Below are 20,149 nucleotides of genomic sequence, written 5' to 3' on the forward strand. Positions count from 1 at the left end.
GAGAGAGAAGGAAAGCTTGTCCTTATCAGGTCTGCAGTTGGCCTTTGGGTTTGTGAGGGTGCCAGATAATGTCTTGTCCAATCTCCGGCAGTTACTCTGGGTGACAGAGGCCAGGCCTCTGCTCTGTCACGAGCTAAGCCTGCTGTCATCTGAAGCAAATCCCCAGAAATCCTCCCTCAACAAAAACAACACAGACTTTTACTGTTTTATGTAGCTGTAACTGTTTATATCCTCAGTCCATTTCATAGTCAAACATGCAGAAATCCATGGGAAACAAACCTAAAACGTGGTCCCGATGTATTCCAGGCTTTTTTTGTTTCTACTTTATAGCCAATTTCTCAGAATTATAAATGCTATAATGTTTAATGTAACAGATGTATTAGCTCTGTAGTTTCTCTCTATGGGTAAAATATTTAAAAGCAGATTACACAGTTGCCTAGTTGACAACTACCTGACAGGCATACAATACCAAAAATAGTAGTTGAATATTTTTTTAAACTAGCAGATCAAAATCATCTCAATCACACAGGGGAGTAGAAGAGAGAGAGAGCCAGAGTAAAGCTTGAAAGCTCACTGAAATATCCTTATCTCTAGAGATACCGCTGTGCTCTGAAGAACACTGATGACAAGCATCATTTATTTAGTAGATCTCCGTACTGCTCTCATCGACAGATATCTGAACATCACTAGCATGTTTTGATTGTTGGAATTGGGCATGAATTTGATCTTGTTTTCCAAATGTATCCCTTGCATCTGCCAGCAGAAGCCTGCTGCCTGCTCTTGCACCACTGGCATAGCAGGGACGATACATTAGATCTACAGGATGTTGATAAAACATGAACCTCTTTTAATGAATAATTCATAAGGTGAGTGCTCATGAATCATGTATAGATTATCTAGCGCATATCTTATTAATAGGATTGTCTTAATTGAGTTGCAGAGAATAAAGCAAGGATTAATCTTGGAATTAATATTAATGAGGTCTGCGGCTGTGGGAGACGACTGCGGCATAAAGTATAACCAAAGAAATGTTTCCTTTATAAATCCAATAGATGGAATCTAATCTAATAGTGCTTCATTCAGGAAAACAAGGATAGATGCAGAGGAAATGTGCTTACATTCCACTCACAAATTCAATTAAATCCAATTATGGTTGCTCTACATCATGGGAAAAATCAAGTATGCATGGGCGAACAATATCTTACAGAGCTACTTTAGAGACTTTTGGGGGAAAAAGAGGGAGAAAGGGAGGAAGTTAAGGATTAAGGAAGATACTGTATTCCCATCTGGTTGAACGGAAATCTGGATGTTGAGCAATTCAAACCCCTCCTCTATGAAAGTCTTTGGTTGAGGGGCCTCTGCGACGGCTGCCCCTGTGCATTCCACTTAAAGCCATTTTTTCTCTCCTTTTTTCTTTTTTGATGTTGTCACTCTCAATCTATTTCTGCCCTGACAGACAAATGAAAGGCCTGTCCATGTCTGGCAGCTCATTTCGCTGGCAGGTGGCAAACAATTAGACACAGCAAATGGAGGCTGGAGGGGGGGCTGACATGAAAAGCATGAGACAAAGTTGTATATGTGGTCAGGAGGGTTTGTGTGAAAGCATTTCAAAAATAATACACTTGGCTGTGGCGACTCATTTCAGGCTGCCAGTTCCCATTACGGGTGTGAGCGGTGAGGGTGACAGGGCTGGCCGCGGTGTGGCGTGAGGCCGCTTCTGTTTAATCTGTCATCAAGGCCCTGGAGACCCCCACCCTCTCAGCTGTCCTCTCTCCACATACTCCTCCATCTTCTCCCCTATTCATCAGGCTCACCTCAGCCCAGCTCAGCAGCAGCAGAATGCATTAAAAAGAAAGGGAGGCCCCATTGTTCCCCCTGACTCACAGTGTCCTCTGCTGTCTCTCTGGGGCCTGGTTGTGATTACACAATACCAAATCAGCGATGTCCAGAGGGCGGGAGCAGTTTTTGTTTGTGCTAAACCAACTTAAATTACTTTCAGAAAAATTATGAATTTCAAAACTTTACCCACCACAGGGGATAGGGATCAGGGGGGGAGCTGAAGCTTGAAATCCCTGCAGGAGCAGGTTTGTAAACTCCCAAATCCAGACAGATTACTGTGTGGTTTTATCTAATCCAGGAATGTAAATAAACCGCAGCAGTGCCACAGTGCTTCACAGACCTTTTCAAACACAGGAATTCCTTGCTGTGGGGGATGAGTACAATACAAGTGGCCTGAAATGAATAATGTGTCGCATGTGTCTGCTTAGAAACCATTAGTGGTGTACTGAATAACTAAGATAAACCCAGAGGATTAACATCAGCATTTTACGCTTGCTTGAGTGAAGGCTCACATGCACACGCACTTACATACACACACACACAACCACAGACACACACACATCTTTTATTGCATTACTCTGAGAATGATAGTCAAATGCATGATGGTTTATAATTGCCATCCTTTTGTTACTTTGGCTTTAACAAAGTTTGCTTTCGAGTTCAGTTAAAAGACCAGACTGTGTTCTTGAAAGTTTTAGGTTCCTACTGCAGTTACAAAAAATGTACTGTATACTGTACATCTTTACTGTCCATTTCAAATGCAAGTTGTATAGTTTTTCTCTTGCAAGGCAGCTGGATACACCAAGTCATCACACAAATCCATCTTGCCAGGCTCGAAGCAATATGCTTGTGGCTAAACACACAGGTGTTGAGCCAATCAGTGTCTTATGAGGAACTACTGGCAGCTACTGGCATTGTTTACATGCCAGCGAGAGAAGAGACTGTTCATTTCTAAATAATAATTGCAGCTCCTCAAAAGGTTGGCATAGCTGCTATACCATCAGTTATATCAGAACTGGAGAGTATATTTGATTGGAAGAAGAGCAAAGAACAGCACTGAAGGCTGAAAGATGTTTTCACTCTCGCTCTCTCCACACTACCTTTGCTCAGAGTTTGGCTCCGCTGGTGGTAGCGCTCCCCCACTGTTGATCTGATTGGTTGAAGTTAACCTTAGTAGACTGTAAAAAAACAGATTGGTCCTTCCAATCACCTGCCAAGTACTTTTGAATGTGCCAACCCTTTTCCAAACAGTTTATGGCAGCGCCTTCCCAGATGGTGCCTTATAACATACCATCTGGTGCGTCAAGTTGGTATAGTTTAGATTGGTAAGGTAATTATTTTTATTTGTTTCCATACATTTCTGTAAGGTATGGAAAACTAGCTGCGGAATCCTGAGCTGTGTAATCCATCACAGTCAACATCAAGTCTGCATTAGTTTAGTCAGTTACATTATAATTGTTTTTTTCATGCCTGATTTTTCAAACAATGATGATGTGACTTTAATTAAAAAATGAATGCAGATAAAATGTTCAATGTGATGGACAACTTAAGACAGTGTGTTTCATGTGCAAAAGTAACTAGAATCCAATGGATACTTGGACAACAAGGGTTGCATAATAGTTAACTGTGATGTAATGTGTACGTGATTTGTAGTAAAGGAGCTAAAACATGCAAAACCTACAAAACAAATGTTTATGACACTTCCTCACCTGTCAAAGGAGTGAAACTGCATGGGTAACATGGCCTGGGCCTGGGCCTTGGCAGCAGGGTCTGGGTAGGACACAGGCTCCAGTCCAGCCTCCATGCCCTCAACTGGAGCTGCCACCAGGCTCTTCAGAATCTCCTTGACATTGACGCCCCTTTTGGGCTGACTAATGCTGAGGATAGAGGAGGACGATTTCAGCCCCTCCATGCTGGGTGATTCAGACAGACTCTCCTGGGACTTCTTCACCTCTGAGGACAGTGTAGATATGAGCTCACTCATGGCATTCGGCCCTCCTGTGCTGTGGTCCAGGTCTGACCCATTAAGGATGCTAGCTACGTGCTCATCCCCGATACCAGAGTCTGTGTGGGGAAGAGAGCTTTCCATGTGGAGGTCTTCTGATGGCACTGGATGGTTGTTACTACCGTTATAGGCTAGGGGTGTTTCTGTAGAACACACACACACACACACACACACACACACACAGAAAACAGGGGTTGACAGGTAGAGACTACAGTTAGCCACATAAAAATATATACACACTATTAGCAAATCTGATATGACACTTATTTACAAATATTCAATACATTTTTCATTTAAATCATAATGTTTGTCCAAAAACATGTTTTTTGTTTTGTTTGTTGTATTTTTGTGTTATTTGTTTGCTTATGGTTGTGAAAAAAAATCAAAAAACGTTAAAGGGATAAACAAGCTTTCACAGTCAAATGTAATGTCTTCACATTTTTGTTTTATCAATAGTTCCAAAACCCAAAGAAGTTAGAATTATCTAATGTTTGGTGCCCTGGCTGGATAATTCAGTGCACAGTATGTGATTTCTGCTTCTCAGGGTCACTCAATCAAAAAGAAACAGAAGAGTTAAGTAGTGCGGGATCATATGGGCTGTTGACTTTAATGTTAAATAACCACCACTGCCGATGAAAATCTATCTGAGGTGACTCAGGCAGGGTTGTTAACAGATGAGGTCAAGTTTTATTCACATTACAATAATGATAATGATAATGTAAGAACACTACTCAATAAAATATATAACATAGTTAGTTTTTGGACATTTTTAAAGCAGAAATGTTACATATTATGTCTTTCAGTGATACATTTAATTCAATTATTTATTCAATTATTATATTTATCAACATATCTCACATATTTATTCAACTAAGTCTTATATGCCACTAAATTAATATAATAGCATTTGTCAAGAGAAGAAAGAAATGAAACACGAAATAATTTGATATCAATACTAATGCATTTCAGAGCTGGCTTTACATCCCTCGTCAAAGTAGATTTAGCTTGTGAAGAAAGAGCCATGTGGCAACGCAGCTCCTTAGATCTCTCTCCAGAAGCTCTGATCCTCTGGTGAGATTATCTCTCAGTTATTCTTCTTCTATGCTAATAAAACATGAATCCCTTTCTTCAGCTTCCTCCTGCCAAAAGCCCCGAGAGGCATCTCTACTTAACTGAGTTGAAACTGTGGCAGAGGAGTCAGATAGCTGCTTGATTATTCTGGTACATAATATACACTGTACCTTTCTATATACACAAAATGGTGAGCCTGAACCAAGAATCTTCAAAATGTATGCATTGAAATGCATCGTCTATACAGCCATCAACTTGATCCAAAACATCCTGATTTTTCCCGAAAATGGCAGAGGTGTCCTTCTCATCTGATTTCGGTTCATCCTGACCCAGTGCTTACCTAGATGCAAGGCCGGCCATATTAATATTCATCACATGCCCCCTAACGAGGTCAGCGGGGCCTGATTTAGCCAGCAAGTCGTCTGGTTTCCTGGTCCATCAGACAATCGTCTGCCACATGCCGTCTGGAAAATTCCCCTATTTTCTGGTGAAATTTATGAAGGCGGCAGTGTGCCTCTCTCCTCCCAGCAACCTCTATGATCCCATTCTCCTCTGGTGGATTGCTTGCCTAATGGGCACTGACAGATGGGGCTGAAAATAGCAAGCCTGGCTCCACTGCCCCAAAAACCCACAGTAGTTGGTCAGCATGCTGCTGCTTTCCCATCTCTCAACTTCTCACTGCTCATCTTCTTTTTCCTCGCTCTCAGTGTGTTCCGAGCGCTTCAAATTATACGTTCATATTTCCTCTGGCCTCCTCCTCTTTGTTTCTTCTATTCACTTCACCTTTTGTCTGAATGGAAGTTGATAAAGTATGCTCACTCGTGCGTCTCTTAACAGCAAGTTGGCACCGCAGCGTGTTAAACCTTTGTAGGCAGCCGCTGATTTCCTTTCATGTGACTTAATGCATGATTTATGACTTGAGGCAAACACTACCTTTCATTTCATAGAGAACGATGATGCCTATTCAAGTTCATAACTACCATCTCCAGCCCCAGTCTCCATTTGCTTCCACATTTAATTCTGTGCGGTGCAATTAGCAGAGCTCATGAATAAATCATACGTGAGCCGGTGAAGTGCAGGCAGGGTATCCCTGCTATTATAGTGAATGAGCTCTCAGCTCGAACTGGCAGCAGTGTATCAGGAAGGACCAAGGACACTTAACATTCATTTGTATCTGACACAGTCTCCACGAGCTAACATTAGTGAGCAGGAAAGAATGGATGTATGAAAGGTAGAGCACTGCTGTCAACACCTGTGCTGGTTGGTGAGTTGATCTCATGACGCATGCTGCGGCCTGATTGGCTGCTTATCCTGGCAGTCTCACGTTGGGGCTCCAAGATGTCCCGGTACTTGGAGACCATGAGGACAGAGATGAAGTACACCACGGCTAAAGCCAGGAACTGGGCTTGTTTGCTGTCATCCTGTGGAGAGGAATCCCAATATGATTACGCCAGACAATCTCATTTCACACAATCCAGTGCTTCAGCCTGAAATGGTTTTCTTACAGTAAAAGCACCTTGCATATAGCATCAAAACACATTCAGAGTACTTCCATTATTCTCAAACATGTCTCTAAGGTTGGGCGATATGGCCTTTAAATAATACTGTGAAATTTCTAGGCTATATCTTGATATTTTAAAGTCTCCTGAAAAGCACATCGTAAAAACTAAGAGTGGGCAACAAAATTAGGCATCACTATTTCTCCGACCAAATACCTTGAAATCGACAATTGCGACAATATTGCAGGGTTGACAACTGGGACTAATAGAATGAGATAAGTGGTTAAAGACAAGTATTAGAACAAGAACAGCAGTTTGGTAAGTTCAAAAAACAACATCATTTACTGACTACTGTAATTCAGCCTTTAAAACCATGAAAAAACAACACTTATGTCATATTATGACATCATGATATCCAAATTATAAGACAATGTATAGTTTCATATCAAGATAATGATATGTCAACATATTACCCAGCTCTACATATTTCCAATACTTGCTTTGAAATATATCCATTCAAATGTAGTGTTCTTGTGTTCAACAGACTGCAGCTTAGTCAACAAGGGCACCTTTACTGTTTCACCTGTTGACTGAATAATGTCACATAATATTGTCAAGGCCTGCACTCACCACATCACGAAACACCACCGCGCGCAGTCGATTGATGTCCACATCCTGCAGAAGGCGATCAGGGTCCTTGATGGGAGACAGGTTACTAGGGACAGTCTCTATGGCTGTCTAAAGCAGAGAGATAACACAATATGACATGCTACTCTGTTCAGTCGAAGCTAAAGCTTTTGCTAATATTTTTCTCATTACATAATTTCAAATTATAGCAAAATGACTAATATGGAACTGATACAAATCTGCAAACATTTAAAGGTTTGTTTGTTTATTAGGATCCACATTAGCTTTTGCAGAGAAACATGGTGAGAAAACAAAAACACACATTCGCACTACTCATAGCAAACATTTGATAAAAGAAAATGGACAGGCTTCGACTGAAACTATCATGATGTAAGAATTTAAGTTGAAAACATTCAAAAATCAGCTAAAATTAGCAACAGACTGTGAATAAATAGAATTTTTGACAAATGACGTCCATGTATTGTGTTGCAGAGATATCTACAGACGTGCAAACACTAACACTCTCCAAATCCCTGAGTTCCTGGTCTGAACTGCTAGCTGCAGTTAGCAGCAGTGCAGTTAGTCTGTTGATTTGTTTGGAGGATAAAATTGTCAGGTAGCTAATTCTTACATGTTGCACCTTTAACACAGAATGCCCTTGAAAATCTTTACACGCCAAAGCACACTTACTATTAAAGTTTCTTCTGAAGTAATGCTCTTTTATCGTTTGTTTAAGACACATCTAGTATTGTAGTATCATATAAACTACACTGACAATTTAGCGTCACTACTCAGGTGACACTATAAGCATGGGCAAAGTGTTCTTGTAAGTAATTCATTATACAGATGAAGTTTGCAACCAGGGGCACAGAAAGCAAAGTTATGACATTACATCCTACCTTGCTGGAAGTCACAGCATTTAGCAGGATTTCCTGAGTCTTGTGGTTGTTGAGAAAGGAAGACTTATGTCCTCTGTCTCTGTGTCTCTGCCTGCACTCCAGACAGCTCCTAACAGCCACACAACACACTGCACACACAAACAGCATACAAATAGGCTCTCATTGCAGAGTTAAATGGAAATTAAATGTTGATAACATGCATGACCTCTTTTAAAACTAATCATTTATCTCTGATGACTATTTGTTCCAGGCTGCCAGGGACAGAAGCCGGGAGAAAAATCAGCAGCCAGACTGATTTCACACTGAAGCTGGTGATGAGAAACTGTATGTTTGCAACAAGGACACTGTGCAGTCTGAAGGCTATTTCCCATCCCCCAGGGCACAACTTGGAGTCAACAATCTGGCAAACGCAGGCTCGCGCACACACAGACCCACAGGCACAAACAGATATAGACTTGCACCAAGATAAAAAGAGACGCACATTTTTCAAGCTTTTTTTATATATCAAATAATTCTACGAAAAGAGAAATCTAATTTTAACAGATGATTGAATAAAATACTGAATTTAGCCGTCAGGAAAATATCTCTATCATGTACACAGACAAACACACACAAGGGCAGAGAGGACTTCATGGAGTCCCATGGGACACACCAATGACAGACAAAAGGCTTGTATTTGCAAAGAGTACCCGATTGCACTGCAACTGATTCTCTTTCCTTCTTATGAATTCCAAAACGATGATCCAGTCATATCTTACTGCTGGAAACTGCAGCAAAAAACCCTGCAGATTCTCCAATTTAGTATACAATTAGCAAAGGACTCTTAAATTAATTAGCTTTGCTGATCAAACAGAGGATTTTTCAGGGATTAAGGGAATTATTAGAGTGTGTAAAGAGTATACTGTCACGGCATTTTCTAGCTCATCAATTTTCCAGTGTAACTGGCAAAAGATGCAGTTTTTCCTCCCCAAACCACACATAAAGATACTGTAATTGCTTTACATACAACATACAACAATCCTGATCTCACCGAGTCGGAGGCACTGACGCATCAGGCCACCGGAGGACATGTTCTTCTCAGCCTCGATCTCACTGAAGTTGAGTGAGCTCGAGAACACCAACACGTCTACCATGACCATGAGACGGGACAGGAAAGTGATGGCGGTCTCGGAGGACATGCCCTGTGTCGCCTCGATGTTGTCCAACTCCGTCTTACACGAGCGAAATGAAAGACAATGGTCACATAAAAGAAAAGTGCACATCTTTTATCACATTTTCTCTACTTTTTTTCTATTAAACAGAAAAATGCAATTACAATGATAAGAGGGACATATGATGCATATAAACACAGTGATGGGTGCTGTAAAATGTAGGACCTGTCAGGAAGAGGGCAGCCACATTGACTATCATTATTTGTGTGAAGGTGAGTAGGGGCCTATCTCTGCGGAAGCAATAAGAATACACTATTCTTTAGGGCGTCGAGCAAAAGCAGAACTATCTGTCCTTTCTTCTGAGTCAAAACATGAAGAGGTTTTCTCAGGAAAATATTTGAGAAGGATGCCAACTGCAGCAGTCCAGAGGAGTAGTACTTTTTAAAATGTATTTAATGAGTATTAAGCACAATTGGTTGTAAATGGAGTGTGAAATTAAGAGAAAGAAATAAAAATTGCATACATAACAACATTGGCACTCTTGACATGCACAGGCAAAACAAACAATGGAAGATGATTAAAACCGATTTCAGATTCAAGCCTGCTAATTAAATCAGAGAATTAGAGGAGACTGATAAGCGTAACCATGAATGTCACACAGGGAGGTTAATTTCAAACATATGTAATAATTTCAAAGGAATGTCCTCAGCATTAATTGTAGCAGAGAGAAGCTGAGCAAATAAAGGTGGCCCCAATCAGTAAACGCAAACAAGTCTGATTTCCCACAGGTACATACATACTGTAAGAAAAGACCATGTACCGAGTGGTGATAATAAACGACCACTAGATGGCGTTATTCCCCTGCAATGAAGACAGTGAGGTGCACTTACAGTAGGAGAGGTGGCTGCTGAGAGAAGGGGCAGGATCCCTCCACAGGCGATGATGATGTTGTCTACCATTTGTGAGATGAGATGGATCGTGTTGTGGACAAAAATAATGTTCTCATTGCTATTAACAAAGTCCATGACAGATTTGGTGGAGTGGCTGTAGGGGAAGGGAGGAAAAAAGTAGATCATTAGGGGTACAAGCATTTTCTACATTATATAAATCATGTCAATTTACTGTGAATTAAACTGAGATATGTAAAAGATGTGTATAAAAAACTGATTCGATACATGTCTCAAAATAGCACACATTATACATTAGCTCTGTTATGGAGGGGGGATCTGAGTATCACTACACCGTGCTCACCCCCCCCTCTCTGTCTCTCTCAGGAGCACATAAACCACTTCACACACCTCCTCCAGACATGGACGTCACTCTCCAGTGCAAAGAGCAGGTCAGTGAGCAGTCTCTGGTGCATGGCTGACCATTTGAACTCTGGGATGCGGAACATGGTGGTGCGTGGGCCGGGGCTGAACTGACGTCGCTGTTCCTCTGTCATGGGCATCCCCCTGAAGCCCAAATCCACACGTATGTCCCTCTCCATCTGAGTGGCGAGGCGGCCATGTAGACTCTGATAGGAGATCAATTAATCAGTATTAAACAGCGGCATGAGAGACTGTCTACGCACTAGTCATATTCTTCTGTTGAGATCGATAGTGCAGCCTTAATGAGTCATAATGCTACTGTCATACTATTCACTAAGAATGATGAATCGCTAGATTAAAGTGAGTCCTGTAATAACCTCTTCTTGCCTGCAGGTACAGAAAGAAAACGCACCACGCTCAATGCAACCTCTAAACACAAGATGAATGAGTCAGCAAGGTCCTGCCAAAAACGCCTGTTAAAAAAGCAGCAGCGATGAATTGAACATGAGCAATTATGCAACAGCGGAGAGAGGTTTAAAAATACACCCTGCCTCCCACTGGCCCTCCATCAGTGACCCAGTCTAGGCAAAAGAGCCTGACCTCTGAGAAAGAGCACAGCTCACATGAGAGGAGGGGAGCAATGAACAAATCCCAGGTGACCGTTGCAGGATAATGCCTTGTCTATTTCTGCCCTTCTGTTGGCTCATTCATCTATTCCAGCAGCCCACTTTCCTGAGTCTCACAGGGATGATGCCTGATGTGCACCAGGCCATTCTGTCCCCATTACAACCAGAGATGGGGAAAGGGAATGATCCCTGTGGGTGTGTTAATATAGAACTGTTCACCAAAGGCCAACACATCCTGACGAAGGAAAACGGTCTCCCTCCTTACTTCTATTCTGTGAGCCTGAGGCTGCTGTGTTTCCACAAGCATGATCGTCAACGATATATTGCCCTCCGGCTAAACCCAACCGCTATTTTGAACCTAGAGAGGTCAAAGAACCTCTAGTATTTGTTTCATGAGAAAATACGTATAAAAATGGGAAATGTTGGATACTACTGCATAACTCAATATACATGAAAGAACTACATGATGATCTGTGATGGAATGTAAATAAGTACATTTACTCAAGTACTCAGGTAGTAATTTAGAGGTACTTATACTTTACTCTATTTCCATTCTCTGCTACTTTAAACTCCCACTGCACTACATTTTGGAGGCAAATACTATTTTCTCCATTACTTTAATTTGACAACTTAAGTTACTAGTTACTCAGAGCCAAAGTAGCACATTTTGAATGATTTATCAGCAATTGGATTTTAAAAAAATTAAAAAGAAAGAAAAACACTGGTTGTGACAATCGGAAAAATGGGTCAGGCCAGAAATATCAAACATCCATCTATCGAAATATGTTGATTCTGAATGTTTGAAACTGTTACGATTATAATTTTTCTGCAGTATCAATACTCCCATAACAGCTGTGCTTTCTAGCTCGGCAGCGAGTTGACACAAGCACCACTGCAGTGTGCACGTAGGCCCGTCTCCTTCCACTGACTAATGATCTGAGAGAAGTCAATTAACTTAGAGCCTGTTCATATATAATAAAGACATTTTTGCCCTCAATGTCTAATTTTTTCTTGTGTTCTCAAACATGGTTTCATATCTGTGAAGGTATTGTATTGGAGTTAGAAATTCCAGTATTGTGACAACACTAGTATACATGCATGTAAGTATAGTTATAATTTATTTAGACTTGTACTTTTGATACTTAGGTACATTTAGTATCAGAAAATTACTCTGTGGAACTTCTGTGTTGTGCTGGAAGCCGGTGGTTAGTTTATGTTAGCAGCAATTTTTAAACTAACGTTAGTTACCGTTGCTCTCTGTTAGTGGAGTGGAGAGAGGCACTGAGACGAGGCACTCGAGAACATGCATAAAGTTACATCCTTTGTACTGTTGTAGAAGATCTGACACAAAGTCCTACACAAAGAAATCCACAGTCCAGCAACATTAAACAACTTAAACAAATCATCCACAGGCTTATATAGGCAACCGAGTCACAATGTCACATCACCATCTGCTCACATGTGGCCAATAATAAAGTGACAAATTGTTACATGGAGCCCCTTAAAGTAGATTCAATAGCATTTACTTTAAGACTTTTACTCAAGTGCTATTCATATGGGTGACTTTCATTTTTACCAAAGTAATATTTTAACACAATATCTACTTTTTACAGTTTTTTAAAGTATGACTTTTGTGTACTTTTTTTTACAACACTGATGATGATTTAGCTTTACACCAACCTGTGTTGTTGCTGTCGTCTGAATCTTCTTCTCCTTGTCTTTGCTCTCATCTGATCTCTCTGTGTCAGAGTTGTTGCTTGTTGCGTCTGCTGCACTGCTGGTCTTAACAGTCGAGGTGTCCCCTTCAGATGCTGCTGCAGCTGTGGCCTCAGTGACCTCTGGGCTTTTGCAGGAGGCCTCAGCATCGGTACCAGCCACAGAGCTGATGCCATCCAAAGCTGCCTGTAGCTCAAACTCATCCTTCTCCAGGATGCTGGGTAAGGAGCCAAGCTCAGAGCTGCCTGTCATATGAGCGAGGAGGCTCAGTTCATCACTGGCACTGGTGTGGACAGGAGGCTCTGGGCTGGGTAGGACCAGAGGCTCAGCTGGACTCAGATCAGGCAGCAGCTTGTCCTCCATGCTGGCTGCCACCTTGCCAAACAGAAAGTTATTGCTGTTAGGGATCGTGTCCTTGTCATCATCGAGAGTAATGAGAGGAGGTGCATTCTGGTCATCCATGCTGCCCTTTGGCAACAACACACTGTTGACGTTACTGTTGAGCTTTTCCACAGCAGCACAATAAACATTATCCAACAGAGAATCCACCTCCACCAGTGCCCCATTCACAGATACTCCCAGAGTTTCAGAGTCCATATCCTCCAACTTAACCTCTGTAGCCTCAACCTTTTCAGCCTTGATGTCAACCAGAAGGTCGTGAACTTCGACCCTGACGCCGGCTACCGTACCCTCTGTTACTCTGAGACCTTCTTCAGGCCCTTTCCCTTCAGCGAGAAGGTTACGCGAATCTGTGCTCTCAAAGTCCTTCTCACTCTCGGGTGTCCGGGAGCTATCATCCATTTCTCTGATCTCCACTGTGCCCTTGATGCCAGTGGCCTGAGCAGACAGACCAGAGATGGTGCTGACGAAGCCCTTCTTCCCTTTCTTAATGTTCTCCTCCTCCTGACGCTGGTACTCTTCATACATCTTAGCCAAGTACTCTTTATGTGCCTCATATGTCACCTGTAAAAAAAGAAACGTTATAGACTATTTTAGCCAAATATTTCAGATGCAAACATCTGTAAAAGACAAGACAAAACAGTTAAAATGTCCGCCTCAACACCAGAGGTCAGTGTTTCCTCTTTGTTGTACAGTACAGTACTCACCTTAGAGTGGGCTATAGAGAGTGTGTCTACCCACACTCGCCATCCCCCCCACTCATACTTGATGGCATGGTAGAGCAGAATACGGAAGATGTTGTACACCATTTCAGTGATCTTCTGCTCTTCAGAGTTTTTAGGGTTGATGTAGCCGAGAGAAAACATCCAGTCCTGCCATACGGAGCACTGAAGCAGACACCTGCAACACGATCAGCACATTAAATCAACCACATGCAAGCCAGAGAGTTACTCCGAGTAATTTAAGCAAACTCTGATCCTCTTATCTTTAGAATCGATGTTGGTGGCAAAAGGAATAATTTTCAACAACAGTCTACTCTGAGCTTTCCCATCAAAATTAAAAATGTTTTAAGCCAATTATTCCGTCTGCTTCACCTTTCCTTATGTCGAACATGTAGGCGCCATTTATTTTACAACAGATTGTTTTGATCATTTGGCCAGTCATATATTAATTTGTTTGTTTATTTGGCAGAAGAATCAAACAAAACTAAATGGAACTACAGCCAAGATAGAGGGGCAGCAAGTGAAAACCAGTTTGGAGGGTTTTTTTTAATCAAATTCAACAAATTTGACTTGACGAAGCCGTCTCTGCCTTTTAATTTAAGGCTAATTATGTTGTTGATTTAGGTCAGCGGTTTCATAAGACTTGTAATTTAATTGCAATATTTTTAAAATGTGACTGTAAGAAGGAGATATGGGGTGTGAGAGTGAAAAAGAAAAGGCTTGAATGAGCAACTGTCAAAAACTGTGCGTGTCTTTGGATGATTCAGCACCAATATGAGCGGGAGGAGGAACAGTGTGCCTTTTATTCTCTTTCTCTTTGATACATTAATCAGTAAGATAATTAAAGAAGTGTGCAGTGGTTTAAGTTCTGCTCACCGTCTGTTCTCTCGGCTGTTGCTGAACAGTTTAATCATGTCTGAGAGGAAGAGCCGCCGAACTTCCATCAGCTCCGTGCTGGGGGCGGAGTTCTTCAATGAGGTGGCTACCACCTTGAGAATCACTGCACACAACACAGATAAATACACACATTGTCAATTTCACCAGAGAACAGAGCACTTTAGAAAGAATAAAACTCAATGTAACACATTACACGCTTACTTGGGTTCTGAATCTTGACAGTGGAGTCGGGCTCAGGATGAGGTTTGTGAACTACCTGCGTGCACACCTGCTCTGTCAGAATCTGGAAGCCGTGAGAAGACATCGGTCACACATACACACATACATCTGTACGTAGAGAACAATATTTTTGGGACATTTGAGAGGAACGTGTTCCGTTACCTCGTACAGAGTGTTGTAGGTGGTCACGGTCACAGTGTTGGTGTGCAGCATGAGTCTCTCTCCCAGGAGAGTAAAGAGGCTGTGTGTGTGCATGATCTCCACCTTCCTCCTGTGGATAAACACACACACACACACACACACACACACACACATAATGGTAAAGTGCCTTGTTTAGAGCTCCCTAAGCCAGTGAAAGGATCAGTGAGCGCCGTCAGCTTGCCTCCCTGTTCTCACCCACAGGGAGCCAGGCTCTGGAGACAAGTGTCAGGAACTGCCTGCTGTCATAAATTGGGTGAAATTTTGTTGGAGGTGTGTAGGATAACGAAGACAGCCTGTCACTAGGAATGGCTCCAAGATACGACACAGGCGTAGCGCAGGTGAATGGGTTCAACAGTGACAAACTACTTCTGCAAACAGCATAAAGGCTGCTGTCACAATGCTAAGCCAAAGGTGCTGCCACAGCCTCAAGATGGCTTGGGTCTTCTTCATAAGTTGACAATTTTTTTTATTGTATTTTGTGGAGGCTGCCAAATTGGACACTTAGGAGAAGAGTAGTATTTGTCACAACTGTATAAATATGGAAATTTGGGTAAAAAGGCAGACGATGATGATGCATAGCAAGCTCAGGTGAAACTCAACCAACGAGGCAGAGTGGGAGGAGAGGTCTTGTTGTATAAATCCAAACAAAGCCACTCTCATTAATCCTACATATAGATTAAATAATCAGTTAAAGATTAACTCCACCGATTTTATACATTAAAATGTGTTTACAGGTCTTGGGGAGAGCTACTGCATATGTGAAGAGGATAGTACAAAGCCTTTTGAGGCTTGAGAGGAAGCTGCATGTAATCTGATAAAAAATCTGATGGGTAATGTAGGAACCAGATATTGAAAAGCAGTCCACTCATCTATCATTGCACTCCTATAACACCATTGGACTCATTATGGACAGTTTAAAAACATTGATACAGGAGATCCAGAGATATCGCCTTTTTATTCCACGTCTTCTTCTTCCTTTACCCACTGCCACTATCGGAGAACATGCAGCTTCCTATGGTGCTACAACAATGTTTTTATTACTCATTTCACATGTGCAGTAGCACTCGACAAGACCTGTAACACACTTTCATGTGTAAAATTGATGGTGTTAGCCTTTAAGACGATGTTATGAAGCCACACTGTTTGAAATATGAAAATTGGATGTGTTATTCAGTGAGAGGAGATTTAACAATGCTGCTGTTAGAGAGACAAGGTAATGACACTATTTAGTTATAACACTTTAAATTGACATCATGCAGTATTCACTATGTTTTATCTTCACGTTTATGATAAAGAGGCTCAGTAATTGCAAAAGAAAGAAGTTCGGAGCTGAGATTATCCCATACACCCACCACTTTTTATGCTTGTTTTGGACTGCATGGCCTCAAAAAGTGTTCACTAGCACTGCAAATCTGGTGACCACATGACACTGGGTATTTTTTTTTTTACCAACCCAGACACAACTAAAATCTAACATCACTGAATAAATAAAAATGACAAATTCAATTATCAAAGCAATAAGATGACCAGAGCACAGAACAAACATGTTTAATTATTTATGAGGTGCTCTCAAGCTCATAGTGAACTTGGATGGTTCTTTAAAATGTATGAAAGCTATTAGAGTGAGGGGTGAAAGGCAGGCTTTCATGAAGCCTGCGAGTCCCTTGAGGATAAAGGCCTTTCACCTGCGCCTGGGGCGGTCTAGCATAGGTTTATGGCTGCACTTTCTCTCCATTCTGCAGGCACCAGTAACGCAACAACACCTGGTGCCCCCACCACTGTAAGAGCAGCAAAATTCTCTCCCTGGATCTCGCATTTTGACACATCTCTCCACCATCCTCTCACTCCCTCTATTGTCAGCAATGTGCAGCATAGAGATGATACGCTGACATCCTAGCAGGTAGTTTATTATTCATTTCACTCAACTTGGACCTCTTCCACCTTTCTCTTAGGTGAAGTAATGGTTTTAGGGCACTATGCCAGGGATTCAGGTGTTCTGCAAAGAAGTGTACCTTAATTTACAAAACTGCCATCCAGTGAACAATTTTTTGGCTCTACTAATCCTACACTTTGTCAAAGGAGTGGCAGGAACAGATGAATCATATCACTGAATGTGAAGCCTGATTTACGAATCTTCAGTTTCGTTGTCAACCTGGACAATGCAAGGACATAGAAAAGCTTAAACTGACAAAACAACACAGAGAAGATAACAGAATTAGACACAGACATGGGACGATTCATTAATCTTTCGACTATTCATTATAAAAACACTTAAGTGTGTAATTACAATCCACTACATAGTTATTGGATTCGGTTACTTACTTGTGGCCCAAATGCTTGAGGAAGTACCCAAGGACTTTGAGGGATTGTACTCGAATGCTTTCACTCTTAGAGGCCATGAGCTTGTAGATTACCCTGGAATAGACACAAGCAGCAAAAGCTGGCAACAGCACACTGTCTTGACAGAATAAAGTATAGCCCTGTTGATGAAAAGGCCCTGCACTGGTTAGCTGACAACCACTTTCCTTCAGGGAGAATTTACATTAGCATTAAATGAATGTCCTAATGAAAGCAGCAGCCCTTCCACAACCAATTCCTTAGAACCCACAAGTAGTGCTTCACTGTGTGCATTTATATTTTATGGGATCACATGGGGTAAGTTTGATCATCCGTGTCATATTGAGAAATCAATCCGTTATTATTGTTACTTTTTCATGCATATCTTTTCAGCGAACTTATGAGTTATTCATGCATCTCATAGGCACACGGCAACAGCATGAGTGTGTCAGGTGCTTAGGTTTATTTTGTGAAATCACCTCTTCATTTTGTGCCTGAACAGCAAAGGGATTGTGTCTCCCCCTGAGGGGCTTACCGTATTCCATTTCTCTGGTCGAAAGCGGGGATCATGGAGGCTGGATGCTCAGACATGAGGGCTACCACCAGCTGCAGCACATCATGCAGATTCTCGTCCTGCAGACAAACCAGGAGAGAAGGATGATGAGAGATAGAAAAATAGAAAAGGAAGCAGGTGTAGAGAGAGAATACAGTCTTTGTTCTTGGCTAAGACTAACTGCAGCTGCAGCAAAGACATAATGTATGTGCCTTGCAACTGCAGAAGCCCCTGCTGAGCCCCTGGTGCACCTAACAGCAGAACAGGGGCAGTGGCTGGCCATTTCAAATCGAAATGATTCATTCCTCTTGCTGGGCATTTTAAATGCTGGAAAAAATAAACTTCTCCTAGAATAGCAACTCGGAAGATGAATGTGACCTTGTGGCTCAGCGCAGCAAAGTGGCACACTAACACACTGAGTGAATTCACTTGGAGCAGGGATAGACTCTCATGTACCTCATGAATTGTTAACAAATAGTTCAAGATGCTCTGCAACTCATCCTCCTTCACACCACGGTCCTGGAATGAGACAGATAAACAATTAAATGAGGTACTAGACAAATATTAATGAATGGTCAGTGCATTACAAATGTGCAGTATGTTTGCTCTATATTCTGACAAAAAGCATCACAGTATTCTTCAATTTGATAGAGCTGAAAATAAGGTACTAGGAATTGCTGGGGGATAAACATTCTGTGTTTGGGCCTCCAGTGTGTCAATTTCTATTGTCGTGCTTAGATTGAGTGTGCAAGTGATGCACACAAATTTAGGTTTCTACAACAAAACAGATTGAACAGCCTGATAAGTCTTGTTTTCCTTGTTTGCCAAGCCTGTTTTCTGCCCAGTGTTAAAAATCCTCTTATTTCTGCCATGCCCCGCAAAACCTGTTACAGAACGCGGCAGGGTAATTATCTGCAGAGATACAGCATGCTGGGATGTGGGCAGCAATACACTGGCTTAAAAGAAACAAACCAAATGTGTTCCCTGTAGTCAGGCACTCCAATATTTTTGTTATTGATGAGTGTATCATTTATATTTTAAATAATTCACTGCATTTAGTCAGTAAAAAAATAAATTCCTACAAATAACTGTCATACATTTCCAGAGCCAAAAATGGTGCCTTAGAAGGTCAAACTTTCCTGATAGCAGTCAGCAAACCCAGCGGGAGGCAATTACAATTAATTGAAGCAAAGAAAATCATCAATTTGTCTCATTTAAAAATCTGGAACCATCAACCGTTTGCTATCTTTGCTTGATAAATTACTTAAATGATTAAATAATTATCAAAACTGTCACTTCTTAATTTTTGCTTGACTGACTAATGAATACGTTAAATTAGTTTCAGCACAACTGGTTTTCTTCCAAGCAGGCGCTTTCGAATTTATTGAGGAGCAGACCGGCAGAATGTTTTAAAGGATAACACAGGGAAAATTGACAATCTCCATATTTCCTCGCCACAGCTCAAAATCAAGCCGTGTGAGGGGCTGCGAGGCATGAAGACAGGTGGGACATACCTTAAGGATGAGTTGCTTGAGGAAGAGAAGCATGAACGCCCGCAGAGAAATTATTTCTTTCTGGGTCGGCCTTGGACCATCTGCAGTTGGAGAGAGAGTGAGAGAGACAATCAAACTGAGACAGAAAGTACTGGGACCTGATAAGATATCTTTTCGACTCATCTTATTTTGTATGTCTTTTTATGTCTGCAAATGTTTTCTTGAAGCTTTTTGATTATAAAACATTTCACTCGATGTTTTGTGCTTTGAGCAGTAAAAAACAAACAAACAGACAAAATAAGGACATTTCAAAGACAACCTCAGTATGTTTCATCAGCTTTGTACTGTTTCAGTGGAACCACCTTGAATGTGGGCATCAAAACTTTCAGAAGGTTTTACCAGCAACTCAGGCAGAACATGTGGCACATTGAGCCATTCTCTCACTTTATAAACATAGAGGAATTTGTATATTAACACTTACTAGAATATACATTAATTTACACAAATCAGCAAAAATATTAGGAGGACTAGCTCTTGAAGTAGTCTCGCATAGCCAGATGTATCCCCACAGCACTGTGTCAGCAC

The 20,149-nt window shown here is 41.5% G+C and overlaps 1 protein-coding gene across 4 annotated transcripts in view; it reads right to left on the reverse strand.

Annotated features, from left to right (window-relative positions):
* Nucleotides 1–20,149, reverse strand: part of nbeab (neurobeachin b) — a 224,487-nt gene that overhangs the window by 117,298 nt on the left and 87,040 nt on the right. For 2 of the 4 annotated variants that reach the window (XM_084351842.1, XM_084351841.1), the window contains exons 14-29: nucleotides 19,586–19,665; nucleotides 18,528–18,590; nucleotides 18,054–18,151; nucleotides 17,504–17,596; nucleotides 15,143–15,251; nucleotides 14,963–15,044; nucleotides 14,741–14,864; nucleotides 13,850–14,042; nucleotides 12,708–13,706; nucleotides 10,390–10,607; nucleotides 9,982–10,135; nucleotides 8,971–9,151; nucleotides 7,941–8,068; nucleotides 7,045–7,110; nucleotides 6,168–6,336; nucleotides 3,549–3,987 (exon numbers count right to left, since the gene is read on the reverse strand). In XM_084351842.1, the coding sequence (XP_084207968.1) occupies nucleotides 3,549–3,987; nucleotides 6,168–6,336; nucleotides 7,045–7,110; nucleotides 7,941–8,068; nucleotides 8,971–9,151; nucleotides 9,982–10,135; nucleotides 10,390–10,607; nucleotides 12,708–13,706; nucleotides 13,850–14,042; nucleotides 14,741–14,864; nucleotides 14,963–15,044; nucleotides 15,143–15,251; nucleotides 17,504–17,596; nucleotides 18,054–18,151; nucleotides 18,528–18,590; nucleotides 19,586–19,665 (3,196 nt within the window). Of the gene's footprint in view, nucleotides 1–3,548; nucleotides 3,988–6,167; nucleotides 6,337–7,044; nucleotides 7,153–7,940; nucleotides 8,069–8,970; nucleotides 9,152–9,981; nucleotides 10,136–10,389; nucleotides 10,608–12,707; nucleotides 13,707–13,849; nucleotides 14,043–14,740; nucleotides 14,865–14,962; nucleotides 15,045–15,142; nucleotides 15,252–17,503; nucleotides 17,597–18,053; nucleotides 18,152–18,527; nucleotides 18,591–19,585; nucleotides 19,666–20,149 lie in introns of all 4 variants that reach the window. The other 2 variants (XM_084351840.1, XM_084351839.1) reach the window with 1 other exon arrangement.

The sequence above is a fragment of the Pagrus pagrus genome, assembly GCF_965226575.1.
Source record: "Pagrus pagrus genome assembly, chromosome: 4".
Lineage (NCBI taxonomy): Eukaryota > Metazoa > Chordata > Actinopteri > Spariformes > Sparidae > Pagrus > Pagrus pagrus.